This window comes from Larimichthys crocea, chromosome VIII (assembly GCF_000972845.2).
Source record: "Larimichthys crocea isolate SSNF chromosome VIII, L_crocea_2.0, whole genome shotgun sequence".
Classification (NCBI taxonomy): Eukaryota; Metazoa; Chordata; class Actinopteri; family Sciaenidae; genus Larimichthys; species Larimichthys crocea.
The window spans coordinates 16639299-16660003 of NC_040018.1; the positions used below are offsets into that span (position 1 = coordinate 16639299).

Below are 20705 nucleotides of genomic sequence, written 5' to 3' on the forward strand. Positions count from 1 at the left end.
CTTGTACATGATTTCTGACTGAAGCATTTTGTTTACCTCCATCTCAGGTTTATAGATCACAAACCTCCACCTGTGCTAATGTCAGTTGTTTGAATCAAGCAGCGGTTGCAGCTCTAAGTTTGGTCTGGTCTTGTTTATAAATACACACCATGCATCTATGAACTTTTTAAAAAAGTTTTTTTTGTATACAGAGATGCACAATTTCTTTCAAACTTTTTCATTAAATAGTCTACATAAAGTGAATCAGCTGTAGTGTTGACATCTTTTGACATTTTGTTCCTTTCAACAATGCTACAACAAATCAGAGAAAAGTCACAGCCGCCTACTTAACAATGATGCCACTGCTGTCTGCAACATCAAAGGCAGCGACAGGCAGTCTGTTTAGGACCAGGCAACATAAATACAAAGAGACAGAGCTGAGTGGGAGACAGATATTAGTAGTAGCATATATGCTTAACCCTGCTTCCAATACGAAGCACATATTTCAAAAGCTAGTAAGATCTTGTTTGTGTTTTGCTGGCTTGTTATGAAGTTTGCTGTTTTACTAAATGCTGCAGCCACTGTAAATGGACTTCATGACTTTAAGTGATAATCTCATCCTGGCAATAATTCTAACAAAAACTTAATTGTCACTCGGTGAAATTACCCAAGATTGTTTTAGAAAGTTGTCTAAAGTTCAATGTAAACAAAAAATCCACACACACAATCTGATCTGCACGTTCACTTTTACTGTTACACAACCTACTAAGAGCTCCTGGGGGGGGCACCATCGATGAGAATTAAATGTTGTGCTGCTTTTCACAAACAAACATGCATTAAATCAGCATGTGACAATGTGTGCGTGTGTCTAGGTGCAAGTGTGGCGAATAGCTTTCCCTACCATCAAAAATCTCCAGTTCATCGAACTGTTTCTCGCTGTGAAACATCTCCACATAGATATTGATGGTGTAACCTGGAAAACAAGACAAAATCATTTACAACCACATCCCAAGAGCTGCAATATGGAAAATAAAGTGTATACCACACACACACATACACACACTCACAAATGTAGGGAGATATGCACACATTCCATATTCATTCTCAAAGCAAGAAAGATGCCCATGCACACATGCACCCCACAGCCTTCCAAACAAATACCTGCACATACACAATCTAAAAAAACAGACACACACACTTTACACAAATATAGACGTACACACACATGAATATTTAGATCCTTCACATAACCTTACATATGATTCTCCTTAACACACACTGTACCTGGAACCATATGTAGCAGCCACGAGCATGTCTGGCTGTTGGGGTAGTTGCTAGGAAACCCGGGGCTTAGAATCACCCCTGAAGACGAAGACCGCTCCTCATTGGCTGGACACTGGGCTGGAGAGGTAATAGAAACTGTGAAAACTTTTCCAAGTTTTCTTTTGCTCTAGCAAATCTGTTTTCCAATTTATGGCTTTTACATCCATCTCCCCGTTCTTGTTCATCTGCCCACTTCCATTATCTGTCCGTTTTCTAGTACACATGCAAAAAGCCTGTGGAAATTTAAGTTTTGTGTGTAGGGGTGGCATTATGGGGCCTTCTGAATGTGTGGAATCTGAAGACCACATGCTCATATTCTGTCTTTAAACATGTACATACTTAATAGCCTTGAGCACAAGGCGAAACACCAGAAGCCTCTCCCAATCTTTCTGTGAGATGAATGGTAACAGGATTTCACACAAAAGGAGCTGAACACTAAGGTATGTGGTGGAGCACTTTGGTTGCATGTCCTCTTACAAGAGTAATGGTTTCTTTTTCTGCTGTTTAGCAATGGAAAGGACACTCTGTTCAGCCCACATGATGGCGGAAGCTAAGCATCTCTTCAAACTTATCTGTAGCTGGAAGAAAATCATTTCTCAAAAGAGATTCAAACTAGTTGTCTCAGAAATACCAAGAGCTGCTACAAGCACCTACTGATGTTTGGGTATTAACAATATTTTAACAGCATTTACTAGTTTAACATGTTTTTGGTGTATTGGCTTTCCTAATTTTAATAAACTAATCCCTCAGAAGACTATTAAGAAGATTCGAATGTCCTTCACTTAGTAATTTATTGACATTTCCCAAAATGAAATGTGACTACAGACTGGAAATGATGATGAGCTGGTTGTACACAGCTGGGTTTTTTCTTCAAGATGCATTGTCAATAATTAAGGCTACACTATGTTGTCATACTACAGCTCTTCTTCAATGGATCTGTGGATAGTAATAGTAGTAGTGGTAGGAAGTATTTATCATGTTTTTTATTAAATGGACAGCCTAAGTGTAAAACCTTACTGGCCAATTTATGTAGACATTTGAGTAAAAGGTGTTTGTGGAGTCCAGTTCAGAAGAAATGCAGAAGTAGGTTAAGTCTGAATGAGATGCTTTAAAGTAATAAATAACCAAAAATAATAATCAGTTTATGTTATTTACTGTTTAGGAATACTCTTGGACCAATGCAACAATCAAAGGTGTAAAGATATATCTTCTAGACCAGGAGTGTCCAAACTTCTTTTAAAGGTGGCCAGATTTGACAATATGATTATGCCCGGGGGCCAATACTAACATTTAAAAAATGAAAAAAATGACCAATAAAACAAAGAATAAATTGTATGGAACATGTTAAACTTGTATGAAGATACAAATCTTAAAATCATGTTCATTCTAAACATGACTTATTATGAGTAATGCAAAGTCTGTTAACATTTAAGTTTAAAACGTATCACTCTTGCTCTTGTTTTTAACAAGAAGAAAGTAATATTTAGTGTAACATCTACAGATATATAACACCAGCAGTTATGTCCTTAGAGGTTCAAATGCTTTGTTGTGTCAACCAAAAATCTTCCAGCCATACAGTATCTGACAATCCTAACAGGCCATAAATAATATATTATAGTATATAGTTTTCGGCCGCATGAAATCTCACCGTGGGCCATGATTGGCCCCTGGGCCATACTTTGGACATCCCTGTTCTAGACTAAAGATTAGATTAGATTAAAGGGGACATCCACCGATTTTACAAATCAATATAAACTGACTATTCATGTGGAGTATCATTAATCTTCTGTAAACAGCTGTAAAATTTCTCCTGTGGCTCTGGAGAGAACTCGGGTGACAAAACTCGACTATACATGGGTCATTACCAGGCAGGGAGGATCGAACAAAATGGTGCCTGGAGTTTCATTATTGAAAGTGTAGAGTTTGAGTTAAATTACATGTCAGGATATTCCATCATTTTTTAAAACCTGTCTCTTGAGAGTTACCAAACTTTCTGGACATGTAATTGTAAATCACTGGGGCAGTATCCCCATCTGATTTTCAGTACAGTATACACTACATTGTATACATGAGTTTGTGAGTAGGACTGAGTGTTGCCTTACCTTGACATGTTGGCGGGGCTTCAAAAAGCAAATGGGAATTGAGTTTACACATAAGCTCCGCCCTTCCGACGAGTGTATATCCAGGTAAGCAGCGGTACTTCACAATATCACCTAACACAGGGCAGTAATAAAATTACTGTCATTATAAATTATACATTTTAAAAAGTGTTTTTGCACAGTTTAGTCTTAATAACTGCAAAAATCTCATGATCATCATTTAATCATGCTAAAAGGTAGGTATGTTTTGAATTGTATTCCCATCTATTACATCTCATTTGTGCTGGTAGGGCTTTTCTTAACTATAAACTATAACTGTCTCAGTGTACTGTGAATACCGAATAAAGAGAAAAGAAAGGTCTTTAAGATGTTAATTTTGTAAGCAGAGAGCTCCAAAAGAGTTGAAATGTTTTGTTTGTTGCTCTATTTGGAGAGGCAAAGTTCGACAGACTTGCCATCTTAAAAGATGTGGATATCTACCACCTGTCAGGGAAGATCTAGCCTAATGCACGCTTCAAATTTTGCCCAGGAGGCATACCATGGCATACAGCTCCCAGCATGATGCATGAAGTTTAACACTGTTGAACAGAACAAACAAGAACATTCAACCTTTCCTTGAGCTTGTTCAAAGATTATATAATTGGCTATTAGACTGACCGACAACAAAGCTGGTGATGTCTGAGGTATTTCGTTCTGCCAGGTTATGTGAATGTAAAATTCACAGTACGTGCACTCCAATGTTCAGAGGGCTTGTGAGATTTCTATGTATGATTATCCCAAACTAGGTCCCTTTGGTCTTTACTCTGTCACAGAGAATGGCTCCACTCTTGCTGTGAACAGGTGCAGGCCTGGTGCTCTCGTGGTTTAGAGCAAGTGCCAATAATTGGATGTCAACACTCTGGATTAGTACTCTCTGGATCACTGTGTAGGTTGTAGGTATTTGTCCGTGTCCTGTTGGGATAATTATATCTAATGACTAGGGGTGTAACGGTACACACAAGTCACGGTTCTGTACGTACCTCGGTATGGGGGTCACGGTTCGGTACGGGTTCGGTACAATGGGAAAAAAAATTTCATATAAAATCACATATAAAAGACTAAGTTTTTTTTTCATTTATTTTGAACAGACACAAATTGACTGCAAAATCAAAAACCATCCCCTGTTATAAAAATAAATAGAGTAAAACATAAAACAAATGTTTGTCTTAGGTTTTATTCTATTTATTTTTTGTAGACAGCTCCTGCTCCACCACTGCTCTTGCACACTTGTAAATGGCAGGGACCACAGACTGGCTGATGTGCGCACGGGATGGAACACTGTAGCGTGGCTAAAAGCCCCTTTAATAAATACTTGAAGCCGGGCTCCTCTACGACGGCATATGGGCGCATAGATGTTGATATGTATACGCCAGTTGCCTCTGTGATGTTTTTGGCCCTGTCAGTGTTAATGTCAAGAGGCGGCTTAAAAGCAGCAGGGATAAGTTGTTGCACCAAAGACGTATTTTTCCTCGCACCAGTAACAGATATGTCGGGGTGATGCCGTCTTATGTGGGTTAGCATGTCTGAGGTCTTGCCAGCAACATACTGCAACTCCGTGAAACATCGCCGGCAGGACATCACGTGCCATCACCATTATATTGTACTGGGAAGCCAAAGTGCTCCCAAACAGCTGATTTAAATGAAGCCGGTGCCTCCTCCAGCTCCACACTTTCCATCACTTTTCTTCTTTGTCCTTTTTTGTAACTACTTTTTTCTTCTTCTGTAATGACGGTTTCTGGCAGCTTTTAGGCTCATTACCGCATTACCGCCACCTGGATTAAAGTGAGGACTCGACTTTTTAAAAAAGTCACTCATATGTATTCGTTGTATGACTACGTGCACTGAACCGTGATGCCCGTACCGTGACGGTTCGGGATGAATACAAATACCGTTACACCCCTACTAATGACCATTTTTTTTATTTCAAGGTGAGTGCCTTTCATGTCCCTGAAAGGCCAAGGTTTAACTGTGGCACTGTAAATGTTTCTTTAAAACAAAAAATCCCCCAAATCAAGTAATCATTCAAAAATCTTTCTGAATTCATAAAAGGCTGACATTTTAAAATGTACGTTTTCTGCAGAGAAATGATTATATACTTTGCCAGAAGTGTCTAGGCTCTGCATACCACTGGCAGGGTAAATTGATCTTGCTGTGGTTTTATGAAATGTCTGCCTTTTTTCAAAATTACAGCTCCTGGTCTTAAAGGTCACCAAACCTAAGAGTAAGATGCTTTGAGCAAATCACACAACACAGAGCTGGGGGAAAATGGAAAACTTGACAAACGATTATTTCTCCCAAATTGATGTTTTTCAAAAGCTTGTGACAACATATGGTGTTACATTTCAACACAATACATTTGTTAGACAGACTGGTCCAAGATGTGCTCAGCCTAGCTTAGCAAAATTCACACAATATGAAGACTTTGTGCTGAAATGAACAATTCGTTTCTGCAAGGTCGCTATTCAATGACTACAAATAGCATTTTAGAAGCTTGGTACTCATTATGAAGTTTGTTTGCAGACTTGTGAAAGACTTTGCAGGTATTTAAATGTACTGCTTAGCTTGCTGGCCAACACGATAGAACATTTTCTCCTTTGATGAAGCTACCATTTGACCCTGTTTATTGTCAGCTATGATAAACACATACCAAACCTACCTCTGTACTGGATACAGACAGCTGCAGCTGACATAAAATTGCCCCAATATTTCTTAAAATACTGTTTACTTTTAGGGATTTTTTAGACCTGAAGAGGTAAAAATATCCAGTATTTTTCAGTATTTCTCAAATGTAAAAACAAAAAATATCCAGTATTTTTCAGTATTTCTCAAATGTAAAAACAATAAGTGTTTACCAGTCATTGCTGGTTGCAAATGCGGATACTATATTTCATCATTTATAATCAAGTGATACGTCCTTCTATAACACACACACACAAAAACCCTTTTGTGAATGTATCTCTTTTTTTTTTTGGGTTTGTTTTCTGTGTATCGCAGATCGAGATGTATGCACACTGTGGTACAGTACACTGAGTTCAGCTTCACTAATAAAGAAAAATAAAATTAACAGTGACAGACTAACGTTTGCCAGCTATATTTAGATAAATGTGACCCATTAGTGGAGTAATTTACAATCAGCAGAACAATGACCTCCTACAAGCCTGATCAGGTAGTTTGTCAGTCCTGTAGAGTAAGAGTCCTTTTTAATCTAAAGATGTACCAAAATAGATAAGGTTGAAAATGTTTCCTAATTCTTTTTGTACAAAACAATGTCATTGAAAAATGGCTTAATTAGACAAATTCATACAGGTTCAGCTGTCTTGGTATCAACAAAACGGTTGTGTTGTTATGCTTTATCGAAGGGCTACATTAGGAATCATGATTATTACCTATCTGGAAGTCTTCATCTTCATAGATCACCTCTGCATTCTCCACAACCGGGGGAGGAGAGCATTTCTTCAGGCGATAGGCTGGAGGGAGGTACCGAGTACATACAATTTAGTACGTATGCAATTAAGTCCATGGCACTGACATACAGTATGAAAACATTTGTATTACGAGGGGGGATTTGTGAGCGTGTGATTGCTATAAGAAAAAAAAAAACAAGAGTATCTTTTATTATCTTTGACAGTTCATTGCACATGAACCAGCGAAATTAGATGCTGCTACACTGTTCTTCGGTGTACTGCTGTGAAGGAGTTTACTGACAATGTTAGAAACAAGCAGTGCAGTTGCCTTTGTGAAAAGAGCATCCATGTGGAGAAAGGGACAGTGGATACGATGTGTGATCTTTATTATTTAAACTATCCAGACAGTTCTTTAGTGGGCAGCCATGCTTGTATCATGATGCCACAGGGGATATGACTTTGACAAGAGGTTACTTTGTGCCTCAGAATGTCCCAGTTGGCACAAACAGTAAAGGTTGGCTACTGTTGACTGACCCTGAACAAGGGCTTTAAATGTTGTGTTTACCATGCATGTTCATGTCTTTAACATATTAAATCTAGATGACCTTACTATTTCCTGTGAACTGATATTATTATTCTGATATTTTTATCTCATATGAACAATACAATGTAAATCTAGAGCGTCTGGTCTATGCACACATGCTAGTCTGACACCTGGAAATGGAGAAGACCGGAGAGTTTGTATTTTCCTGAAGGGTCAAAACACAGAGAATGACATAATAACAATAATAATAATAATAATAATAATAGTTTTAATATAAACTCAAGAGAATCTTACATATGGTGTTAAGGATTTTGAGGTGGCCGTATCGGTTCAAGGTCTTACTACATGATTTAATTCACAAGTAAACAACATTGTCAAACTCTGCAAAAACTTCAGAACAACTTTACAAGTGAAAACATATTCCAGGGTATTTGGTCAACAAACATACGCCACCAAAACCAAGGGCATTATTGATTCTTATTATTTTTCATTTAAAGCACATTTTCTTCTGTAGCTCCAGCAGCATAATGAGGGAGAAAATGGCTTTCCAACCGTAAAAAAAAGTGAAAGAACGGGAAACAGGTGTTTTCAAGTGTGGATGAGTGTGGCCTTTTCATGAGTCACTGCTTCCATAAACAAAAACATATTTTGACCTCAAGGAACTGTTTTATCAAGCAGCATTTAAATAATATCATACACTTTTGAAATAGAGCTGCAGATAGATATAATATGTATGTGTCCCTCAACAACAGTCATTTGAGGTCAGAGAAAACAATGCACACCCTAAGCAACAGGCTGTAGAGTTGTTACTCTGACTGTATAGTTTGAACAAAAGCTGCATCCCAGATTGCACACACTACCAGTGATTCCTTAGAAAATGTTTCTGAAAGGGATACGAACTTGCTTATTATTAAAATACTGAATAGTAGCAGAGTAACAGAAAAGAGTGAAAGAAGAAAAGACCACATTCTAGCATCCTTCCTCAATACCCTTTTTTCACTGCAGAAAATATTCTTTCTCAATAAGTAGTTATGAAACTGACACTTGAAGTGGTTACTGAAATGGCCCACACATACTAAGACTATATCAATTACTTCATTACGTTATTTAAGATAAAAGGTGTCATGCTCCCAAGAGCCACTAGAACAGCTTAAATGCACCGTTCTTCAAAAAGATATTCCTTCATTTGGTGTTTTGATGATGTGTGATCCAAAATCTCCCATAGGTGACTGACTAACTGTAGTATCTACAGTATATGCTGTATATTAAGGGTATTTTTTTTTAAACTATACTATGGGTCAATGTGTGTGAGAGAGTGTGTATCTGTACCATGGAAGTTGAGAATGAAGAACCCTCCAGTTGAAAAGTCAGAGTGAAAGTGAATCAGGACCTTCAGGCTGGTACTGTAGGCTGATTCTAAAGCTGTGTTGCCACTGAAGACTCCCAGCTGTGGACTAGACGTATCTGGGCCGTCCCTAAATACAAATAAAAAATAGAAATACACAAAAACAGAGAGAGAGAGAGAGACAGAGAAGACAAAGACAACTGATGACACTTCAACTAGAAGTAGATACATTGACTATTGTAGCTGCAGGACAGACAGAGAAACCATGAGTCACCTCAAAGTTGCCAGAAAAATGTGAAGCATCTCTGCGTATGATATATATAGTGTTAACTGTTTCTTTGATTTACTTTTATTGCGAGCAAAGCCCTTACACTAACAACTTTCAAAATGTATCTGTCACATGCTCATATTTTCAGTCTACGCAGTGGAATAAAGTGATGACATGCTCTTAAGGATGAAAAATAAAAAAAGAATAAAATCATTAAATCAGTGTAAAAAAATAAGGATGAGAAATAACGAATAAAACTAAATAAAAACATATATTATACATAATAATACTAGTATCTAATAATATAATTAAAAATAATACGGTTTATAATTTAGGAATTAAGAGTCTATATTCTTTATTTTATACATCCATTTTGTGTGTGTGTGTGTGTATGTGTTGAAATACAATATTAGAAAATAATAAATGCAAGGATATACTAGAAATTATAATAGACATGATTTCACACAGTCTATCTCAGACTGAACTTTAAAATGACAATAGCAATGAGTATTTATTAAATCCCCTGTAGGATTTGAGTATTTCTAAACATTGCTGCTGAGTGTTGAATTCTTGAAATAGTATTATCATAATTACAGATTGTACTTACTTTTGTTCTTTAAATACACTCCCATAGTGACCACTACTGATAAAGTTAAGCAGTCTTATTATCTTTTGCATTTGTGATTTCACCACTTATTGGCTGCTGAAGATTTATTGAACAAGGTTAATATCACTACATTGATGTTAAATCAAATGGTGCACTAACTTCTGAATAATGATGCACTTGGAGTCAGTAGATCATCATCCACCAGTACAGTCAGGATGTTATATTAAAGGTGTAATTTACAAGTTGCAAGTACAATCATGTTTATATATTTCAAAATATATTTTATTACAAATCTACAACTTCAATCTTTATGCAAATCCACAACCAGCATAAGACGTATTTAATTACAGGGAGAATAGAAACCAAAAGAAGGGCCTTTGTTAACACATATCTGGTAAATCCAGATGCTTGTTCATTGAAAGAGTATAAAGAAAATATTTTAGTTTTTTTTTTTCTGTGCTTTGCTTTGCAAACAAGTTCACTGAACAAAGCCCACGGATTAAAAGCTTAACTTCTCTCATTAAATATTGAATGATGTTGAAAGGTTACATTTTCTAAAGTTCCTAAATGCCCAGTTTTAGGTTTATAATGAACATGCCATTGGATTAAACAAGGATTTTAAAATTTTAATTCATGAAGAGTGCCTGGGATCTCTCAGCTCCTAAATAATTCAAGGTCTTCTGAAGGTGTTGGATTTTTTTTTTTTTTTTTTGGGGGGGGGGGTATTCAAATTAAAGCTGAGTTGGAATTTTGTGGCTCCATCACTAAAAAAAAAATAAATAAAAAAAACTCATTAAAACATCTATTTGGAGGGTTGTATTTATACTTTATTGAACTTATTTCTGAAAAGTGCAGGAATTTTAAAACAGCCCAGAGAAAACTTGGTTCGTGACCTTTCCCTCAATTAGAAGAAGACATACAAGAATATGCTCTTGTGAAAGCCAGAAAGTCAGTACCTTCAAGCTAAAAGAGTTTGTGAACAAAAGGAGATACTGGTTGGGTCTCACACACTAAAACAACATATTCAAAAAGAGTGAATCAGCACTTCTCCCACACAATAAGTCAGTGGTTCTCAAACTTTCGGTCATTCCCCACTTTAGGGGGGGGGGATTTTCAAGCCCCACCTGCCCCCAATTGCCCCAACACAATGCTAATGAAATACGCCAAGCTTAACATTTTCAAGTAACATCATGTTGTATCTAAATTCTAACGCAATAACATCAAATTAAACCAAGTTCAACAATAGGCAAAATAAAAATGCAACTGTGTCATAAATTGCATCAATCATCATCATCATCATCATCATCATCATTCCAGGAGAGTTGTTGTCCCATGAAGGAGAGAACAGTGAATGTATCACAAAAACATCTTAAAAGTAAACACACTACACTGATATGACAACAATGAGAATAAATATTTCTGTGACTTTGCTCATTTAAATTAAGTTACATTACGTGATACGTTATAGCTGAGAGCTGTAATTTTCACAGCTTATAATATTTTCTTTCTGAGTGAAATACAGTTAATTTCTCTACAAATCTTCAAAATTTTAATAGATTTTTTTTTCTCAGAGATCCAGCATTAGAAGAGATGAATATTACATAAAGGCACCAGTAGAACATATAGTATTTCCACTGCCGGTAAGCAAATAATGTCATTGATTCTGTCAAATGTGCGTCATTGTACAGCATCATAAACTGCTGTGTTGCTCAGGTCCATAGTTGAAATGGTTTAGTGATGGTCTTCAGACTACAGAGTCATAAAAATGCTCATGATGTGATGACTAAGATCTGTCAAGAGAATTGATAAAATTTCCCCCAGGAACCTTTGTTTTCCCTTGGGTTTTGGAGACCTTGAGAGGTCACTAATGGAAAGTTGAATGATAATTTCTCGATTTACTACGTGCCTGCAAGAACTCATGGAGTTTAAACAATTCTGTCAATCTAATCCATTTTAATAAATTATAACTTGTGTGTCCTGATCGTGCCTTGCATAACCTGACACCTTCATTTTCAGAGAACATCTCACAATCTCTGGTCTGGTAGAGAAATGCCATGCAATGCAACTTTGTCATGTAGAAGGGAAATGTCATAACCAATATGTTGTGTTGAATTAATAATACAAAAAGAACGTAAAGTTTTATGTTGCCATGCTGCTGTTGACAAAGTTACATTTAATGAACACTGTCTATTGCTCATTAATCTACAATGCAATGAAATTGGTTACATCATGAATACAACTGAACTCCACAAGAGTCTCAGCTTTCCACTCATTCCCAATTCATGCTGTACTGTACACAGTACTAAAACAACTGCCTGGATTTTGTCCAAAACATGGGATAAGCATTAAGTGGGCATGTCTGTAAAGGGGAGACTCATGGGCATCTATACATTCAGTCAGGTATCTTGAGGTAAGAGGTCATGGGAAAATGTTCATGCCAGTTTCTCGGTTGACCTGAGAACACAGCAGGACGGGGATCGAACACTGCCTCTGAGACCAAAGAAGGGCAGTCTGACTGCAGAACCGAGGCAGAGTTTTTTCCGCTAGGTTTGGCTTCTACCACCTCAGGAATGAGTCGGCTAGGGGAACAATAGTTTTATGCACACTGCTTCAAATAAAGTGCTTTTATATGTACAGAAATCTAGCTTTCCTCTGTAGAGTTCATTTTCTATCAATAATAAGCTTCCTTTGGTCTACATATGCAACTCCAATATGACTCATTATGGAATCAAACTCTTGAAATTACCGATTACAAGTTCAATATTGAATTGAAATTGTACTCCCAATCAATTTCCTATTAACCCAGCTGATCACATAGGGCATATTGTGTCTCCTCCTATCCTCTGTCCAATTGAATTCAGAAATTCAAACAGACAAATGCCCAAATCATGGCAAAAGCAGTGGCCCCAATCTTAAGCTTGAATTAATACAATGAGATAATGTCAGTTTCCTGTTGTATTAACAGTTCACAGCAGATGAATATAATAAATATTCAAAATAATAACTTCATCATTAAAAGGTTTCAAAGGGACATTTCAGAAGGTCCTTTCAGAAAGCCTAATGTAAGTCAATTGTACCTCTCACCTTCCACACAAAGAGCACATTCGTTTCTATCTGAGCAAATCAAAAGACCCAATCAAAGGACCCAAAACCTCACCAAAAAAACAAACATTCACTTACACCACAAGCCTATGAGAAAGAATCTGTAAAAGCACAGGTGAGCAGTGAACACATCACTGTCAAAAAGAAAGGTGACCAGATTTACTGGTGCGACAACCTTTGATCTAACTAACAACTGGAAATGACACTATTTACAGTAGAGTAAAACAAAAGAAAGATTTCTTTGGAGAATGTTTGCAGTTATTAATATCAGTAAAATCTGTAATATTGAAATTAGTAACTCTTTTTAGACATATGAGATAAATGGAATAATCACATCAAGTCTAATCAAGTATCTTTATTGAATATGCAGACTAAAAGTGTTCTCCTCACATGGCTGTAATGCAGAAGCAGCAGACCTTCGGATCATTCTCTCTAAATCTGTCTAAGGCCCTCGAAGGTACATGGTATCCCACTGGGTCTGAGAAAAGCACTCCTCTCGTCAGTGTCAGCCCCCAGTCACTTCCAAATGTATTCATGTGTTTGAGTTACAGCTAGACTGAGGGGTGCAACAGTCCATCATGAATGCACTAATCTCACGATACAGATGCCTTTTCTTACCTGACAATCTATGAATGTGATTCTATAACTTTGTTCCACATGCAATGTGCCAAAAACACATGAATCACCAAAATCAATTTGCAACTGCAAAATGACTTGACACCGCACCTCTCTGTAGCTCTATCCATGGCTCTGGTGGCTGGCTAGATTGAAAGCCAGTAGTCACCAACTGTAAATGAATTACTTTCCAACTGCCTGCTTTTCAGCCGCTCTCTCCCTTGAGCTTGACTCTTCAGTCTAAAAATGAAAGACCGACTGCACCCAAACACCAAATATTTATTTCCCAAACCAACCCCAACACCAAAGAATGACAGGGCTCAAATCCAACTCAATCTTAATTTTCCTCCTAATAAATTCACAGTCCAATATTATTTTTTGACAGCAAACACAGTGATGACTGAAACTGTGAGAAATTTCTCTTGGACTGACCCAAGCTTGTCAGATCCAACCGAGTCCCGTTGGATTTGTGAACCCAGCTCCACCACTCCTTTCATTACATTTCACACTCCCCACTGAATCTCATCATTACTGCCAGAGTTCCTGAGCCGTCTCCGGGTCTGCGTATGGCCCTGGTACTGAGTTAGATTGAATTGGTCAGTGGTCCCATTGTAAATGCATTACTCTAACACTCCCTATATTATAGTCCTATCTTCACACTGAATCCCATTAAAACTGCAGGAGAGTCAGTATATGCTCAGGGCATGTATGGATGTACAGTACGTATTAGGAGTCTATGGAGTTTTGATCCCTGTATATCAATGATGCCATATACAGATGCTGTCTCTATGATAAAGTCAAACAACTGACTCATACTGGCATATGTGTTTAAACAGGAAAACACAAACAGTATGTTTGTATAAAATAAAAGAAACACTAAAATAAATATCAGGGATCAAATTGTAATTTGGGAATTAAATGTATCCCCAAAAGTCTGTGTGAGAGAAACAGAAAGACAGGAATAAAAAAATAGAGGTTAAGATGATACAACCTTACCACCTTCTTATGAGTGAAGAGAGGAGCCAGACTATAAGTACATTCAAAACATACCCGTCAGTGATGCAATCAGTCCAAGGCTAAAGGGCAACATTGAAAAGAAGCTTATTCGGTTGTGTGTATATGTGTGTGTGAGCATGTACGTTCAAGTGTGAGTGCACCCAGACTTACCAGACAGCGATGTAATCAGTGACAGGCTCTGTCTGCAATAAGGTAAAGTTGATATAAACCCCATGTCCGTGAGGAACAGTGATGAGCCAGCTACAGTCCTGGGAGTTGGGGTATTCATTGGGGTACTGAGGTGAATAGATGGTCCCGTTTTCAGCCGTGACATTATATCCACAAGGAGCTGTAAAGAACAGAGTTGTAAGATTATCTATTCGCAGATTTGTTACTTTCTTCTAACATGCCCGACCTGCAGGGATGTGAAGAAGGAGACAAGAATAACTGTTGAACTGTAGATAGTGAGGAACACAATTATGATCATTATTTTCAGCAGTAGAAGTGGAAGCAGCAGCAGCAGCAGCAGCAGCAGTAGTGGTAGTGAGCAATGGGTGTGCTCCTGATGTATGGAGTAAATGATCCGAGTGACACAGGAATATTTACTTTCTACTTAACTGCTGGTTTGTGATATCCATGAAGGATGAGATTAAGTTTACTGAAATTCAATTAGGATAACAACATTTTGTAAATGTCTAGATTTTAAATTACAATTGGTACGTGAGGGATGGGGATGTTCTGGGGTAAAAGTGGTAACAACACAACAGTGTTCATTTTTTTTACAACATCAATCAACTGACATTAAGACATTTCAAATTGTTCTTACCTTCGCAGCGTGGAAATGGGTGGTTCCACTTTCGGTTGGTCCCGTGCAGGCACGTTAGTACTGGGTGTCCAATCAAAACATAACCAGGGTAGCACTGAAAAGTTATTGATTGGCCAGCACTGTAGTCACTGTTGATGATGTCACCATTGGGAAAAGGAGAGGGATCCTGGCAGTTTTGAAGTTGATAGGCTAAAGAGAGAGATGAAGAAAACAAAAAAATGTGTGAAAATACACCAAAGCTCCTAAATACCTACATTTTCGATGTCAGGAAAAGGTGTAGCTACAGGCACACTCAGATTAATAAATACATTGTAGTTGTATAATTTCCCCCTGTGTACTACAGCGTTTTTTGTTTTGTTTTTTAACTTATAACTAATGGACTTAAAGGGGCATTTAAAAAAAATTGTCTCCAGTACTTGCTTGAGCAAATATCAGTATCACAGGTGTATTTAGAGCATAGCTCACTCTGCATGAGTGTCACGGCAAGCTGAGCCCCTCCATTAGACGTGTGACTGACAGAAAGCAGAGGTCACTAACTTTAGAAAAAAAAAACAGCCAAGAAAAGGCCAGCACTCAGTGCGAGGTCAATACAGCTTCTGCAGTGCTTGACAACACCTGTGGTGCAGAGGTCTCAGAGACAGTCTATGCAGGAGCAGGATCTAAGATGTAGGATAGAAATGCATACAACACAATCAAGGTGCAGGGTGTGCACAGGAACAGCTGTGCTGCTGTTGAGTCCAGATGGGAAATGCCGCAAAGGGTGCTTAAGAATGCCAGAATTAAAAGCCTGTGAGACCTTTACATCCCGACAGGTAAAATATTTACAAAACTAACTGGACATTGTAGAAATAAAGATGGAACAGAAAAGCAAGTGGTGACAGATGTAGATGTCCTGTGTGAAAGCAGCATCAAGGGAATATAAAAGGGTATGGAAATACCACAGGCTGAAAAGAGAACTAAAAGAATTGTGGAAAATGTAGGGCCAAAAGTTGTCCATGTGTTAGTGGATGTACTTGCAGCTGTGAAATTAAAACCAAGAAGGTCCAATGTCAGAGTGTCAAACACCAAAATTGCTCCCACGGTTTTTGTTAGCGATATTTGGATCAAAAAGTGTGCAAATACTTTTGCATTCATTCTATTCGGATTTTTCAGTGCCCGGCACTTAACCCATTTTTTGTGAACGTGCTCACATAACCTCCTAGGTCATGAGTACTGACCTGAGCTTGTATCACTGGGTGAGTCAGGGGTGAAAGCATGCACCCAGGCTAGAGCACTAGCAATTGTGTTCTTTCAACACAGCTGAGGGTGTATGTGAGGAAACAACATCCACATTCCAATGGTTGGATTTAGCAGTGAGAAGACTGCAGTGTTGAAGGACTTGGCCATTGTAAAGTGGGAGCAAAAAAAACATTATGTCCATGTGAATGTGGGTTAGCTTATGTGTAAGTTAGTACAGTAAGCCTTGTTCTAGTTTTGATGGCATAAATGCCCACAGTGCATCTCTTGTGTCTTTGAAGTAAAGCACTTAGGGCTGCTGGTAAAGCCTGCTGGACAAGATGCCAGTCTCTCATAGGGGCTTACAAACAATCCATCTCTTTTAATGATGAGAGGAAAGCCATAAGGTCTTTAGCATGACTCATCCACGGATCAAAGCTCAAAACCTCATAGCAATACATTTTTTCATCCTACCCTTCATTTCTTGGAGTTGGGAACACTTTGTAATTTGGCAACGAGGTTGGGATGTTAATTTATTCAGAATATTTGAAGAGAGTATTTCTTTTTTCTAAATCATTCAAGTAACCATCTAGTCTTTCCTACTCCAAATCTGAAAAAACAAACAAACAGTAGGCTCAATTTGAATACAGGTCTGGCCCTCAGTGTCCCTTGAGGCGGCAGCTTTCAACTTCTTACCGCCTGCAGTAACACCTCAAGGTTTGTGGCCTTTTGTGTCTGCAGCATTGACAGCATATATTAGTGGACAGAGATTCTGGGTCTGAAAAGTGTAGGCATTGCATTACTGGTTTAAACCTGTAGTCTTTGTAATGACCAGCAGGTCAACTGTATGGATTTGTATGAGAAAATAACACTTTTTTCTTAATGAGTTTATGATTTCAGTCAGAGATCACATCATCAAGTCATTGTGAGTTGACTTAACTTGGATTTGGAAGTCAAAGACTTGTGATTTGACTTGAGACGTGATGACTTGAATTACTTGTCTGTTAATTTTATGTTTTTGTTTAAATATTTAATAAGAAATATGAATCAAAATGATGTTACTGCATTTCATATTTATCACCTAAGATGTTTTCAAAACATATTTTAACGTACTGTTTGACTGTGATATGAAAATGTTTGCCACCCAGATGGCCACCATTATTTCCTGCCAAAACCAAGGACAGCCGAACTTGTAGTACGTCACCCACCAACTTCATACTCTTGTCCAAATATGGTGCTTAAAACAATAACAATATGAGGATGGCCATTGTGCCAGACTTGAGGCTTCACAAACAAATGGGTGACATCATAATAGGTTCAAACCTAGTCTGCAGTCAATTTCTTAAAAAACAATCTTAATGGGTTTACAATCACACATGAACTCACCCTGATAGTTCAGTTTGAACCCCGGCCTGTTTTCTGAGTGGTCACTGTAGAAGTGGATGATTGTCAGGTGGGTAGTGCTCAGCAAAGTTGGTGGGATCTGCGAGCCAGTAAACTGTCCAATAAGAGCAGAGCTGTGCTGTGGTCCAGCTCTGACCTCTAGAAAGTCATGGTTGTCTTCAGAAGAAAAGTTTTGGAACTGGATATGGGCTCCTAAAATACAAACAAAGATTATGATAGACTACATATAATACATCATAAAAATATATGAGAATTACAGTAAATATGATTTTTTTATATAGCTGAAAGGATTAAACGATTAATTTCAAGCTAATATTCATATAGGTGACCCAAATTTTATGGGTCTGAAAATAACAAGATTTTATATTGCTGTCAGTGTGTCCATACAGCATAGACATGTTGTATGCATAGAGACCAAGAGTAATATGTTTATAGTACTGCAAACTTTGATATCTATTTTTATTACAATCTCTTTATCTGGTACTTTTATATTGTTATTTTTATATTTTGACAACTTGCACTAAAGATAGAACTGCAGTTATGTTGTCTGAGACAATATCAATAAAGCTGTCTCGAATCTAGTTTTGCTGTCATTTGAATGTGCTATTATCATTTCTGGAAATAAAATTATATCACTACATGTGAACTTAAAAATGACACTAATTACACACAGGGACATGTATGCCACGCACACAAAAAGATTAAAACGGTGTACTATTCAAAACATCAGTCACTGTAGTCATTATACAGCACACACCATGTGTCAGCCTCCAATCAAACATGTGGTGCTTTCAATAAACCATGTGTTAGTGCTGCAGATTATGTGCTAAAAAAGGAGGTTTGTGTTTCACAAATACGCCGACAGATGTACTGAAAGTGACACAATCTTTTTGGGAATGCTCTTCCATCCCATAATGCTTACCATATCCAGTTGGCAGAGTGATTTGCCAGGTGCAGTCCAGGTTGCCGGGGTAGTTACCAGGGAAACCTGGACTAAGGATGACACCACTCATCTCAGACAACACCCCACCGCAACGAGCTGACAACACAGGAAAAGCAAACTCATCGTTAAAATAGGCAACATATGAGCAACGTACAAGAGAGATCATCACTTCAGCCTTTCTGCTTGAACAGAGAGGTTGCAAGCGACAACCTCAGGGGCTTGAACACCCTTTCAGGGGAACGCAGATTTGTTGTATCGACATTTATACTGTGTGGCCACTTTATTAGGTACACCTGTACAATCTATTGAAATTCAACAGCTCTGTCATAAATTCTACCTTTGTAAAGTTTAAAGCTTTTGGTGACATTGTTGGAAGTGTAAACTCTATTATCTGTTTATTAGGCGATAGTTAAAGGTTGTGTTGCAAGGGATGACATTATATTTAAATGTGTGTCATTTGTTGTCCTCTATTTACATACATGAAAGGTGCAGCATATTAAAAACACATCTGAACATAATTTAGTCAAGCACAACACAACACATCACTAAGTATAACATCAACACTAAAGTATATACATAAATTTGCACCTCTATGACTAGGGACTGAGTTTAGTTAGTCCTGACATGTCAAGGTTGACTTTAACTAGAATTGGCTTTCCAGACCTGCTACAAGTTTTCACCAAGGACTGAATAATTCAATCTTGAACAGAAACAGCAATGTAATCAGAGTTCCTTAACACTATTGCAGAAGTTAGAAAGACTTGGATCTCAGCACAAGTCAGCAAGTACAAATTTCAGTTTATACCCAGTAGGTATACGGTATTGATCCTATAGATCGCTGACCCTGTGTCTGTCAAGAAGTTGCTTACTTCCACAAATCTGATTTCAAGGTGATAAAACAGTTAAGTCTGAACTAGACTTTCTCATTCAGTCCTTAATATTTATTTATTTGAAGAATTATTATTCCGCACTATGTTACTGCGAGTGGATGCAATCTCATTTTTAAAAGTATTTAACTTTTAGATTACACATTGACATCATGTAATCAATTGCTTAAATTAACTGTTTTTTTTTGTAGTCTCCAAAGGTAATACCAATTCAATCAACAGTAGCTTTATAGAGAACTCTAACGTCTCTTATCCACTAAAAATCTTCTGTCACTTTGCTGTGCAGGGCAAAAAGTTTAATGTGAATCTCACACCTGCATTACATTTTTTTTTTCCTTACTGGATCGATTGATTCATAACAGCAGAGCAGTGTGTGTGTGTGTGTGTGTGTGTGTTACCTATGCAAAGAGGAGGTGGGTAGTTCCATCGACGTACAGTCCCTGGCATGCAGGAAATGTGAGAGTGGCCCTGAAAGTGACACAGTGGCTCAAGGTTTAAGGAACTAAGATACTGGGAGTGGAGAAAATGTGCAATTTTAGAATTTTCTAAGGTAGTGAATTGGATATTTACTTTACAACAATTATGGTGTGTATTTATTTAAGTAGAAATGCAGCCAATGTGGAAATTGTCACATTATGTAAAACAGTATTTAACTATGCACAATCAGTATCTAAAACTACGTACAGTATGCACATTTAGTATCAATACATAATATATTATTGGTTTGTATGACTGTGTTCATTACCTGTAAAGTGTAGCCAGGTTCACAGGTGAATGCTACCACCTCATTGACCATATATCTGTCCCCTGATTTAATGCCATTGGCTGGGACCATTGGCTCTGGACAGGTGGTAAGACCAACAGCTATAAAAAAAATTTAAAAATAGGGGAAAATGAAGGACATCTTATCACAATATGTTATCATTACGTTTTCTATGTAAACATCGCTCAGCCTCTGGCTCAAGTCCTGGGTCCTGACTGACTTCATCCAGGTATGGACAGAAATATACAATAATAAGTTCTGCACAGTCTAACCTACATTGCTGCCTTGACCTTTATTATTAAAGTTATCATTGCTGAGTAAAGTAATTTCATTCTGCGGTACGACA

The 20705-nt window shown here is 37.6% G+C and overlaps 1 protein-coding gene across 1 annotated transcript in view; it reads right to left on the reverse strand.

Moving 5' to 3' along the window:
* The window catches only part of LOC104927904 (CUB and sushi domain-containing protein 1), a 294884-nt gene that overhangs the window by 40568 nt on the left and 233611 nt on the right, over window positions 1-20705 (reverse strand). The window contains exons 40-50 of the mRNA XM_027281351.1: window positions 20342-20460; window positions 19995-20064; window positions 18689-18805; window positions 17749-17958; window positions 15148-15336; window positions 14493-14670; window positions 8718-8863; window positions 6827-6907; window positions 3405-3515; window positions 1264-1380; window positions 881-952 (exon numbers count right to left, since the gene is read on the reverse strand). Of these exons, the coding sequence (XP_027137152.1) occupies window positions 881-952; window positions 1264-1380; window positions 3405-3515; window positions 6827-6907; window positions 8718-8863; window positions 14493-14670; window positions 15148-15336; window positions 17749-17958; window positions 18689-18805; window positions 19995-20064; window positions 20342-20460 (1410 nt within the window). The remainder of the gene's footprint in view (window positions 1-880; window positions 953-1263; window positions 1381-3404; window positions 3516-6826; window positions 6908-8717; window positions 8864-14492; window positions 14671-15147; window positions 15337-17748; window positions 17959-18688; window positions 18806-19994; window positions 20065-20341; window positions 20461-20705) is intronic.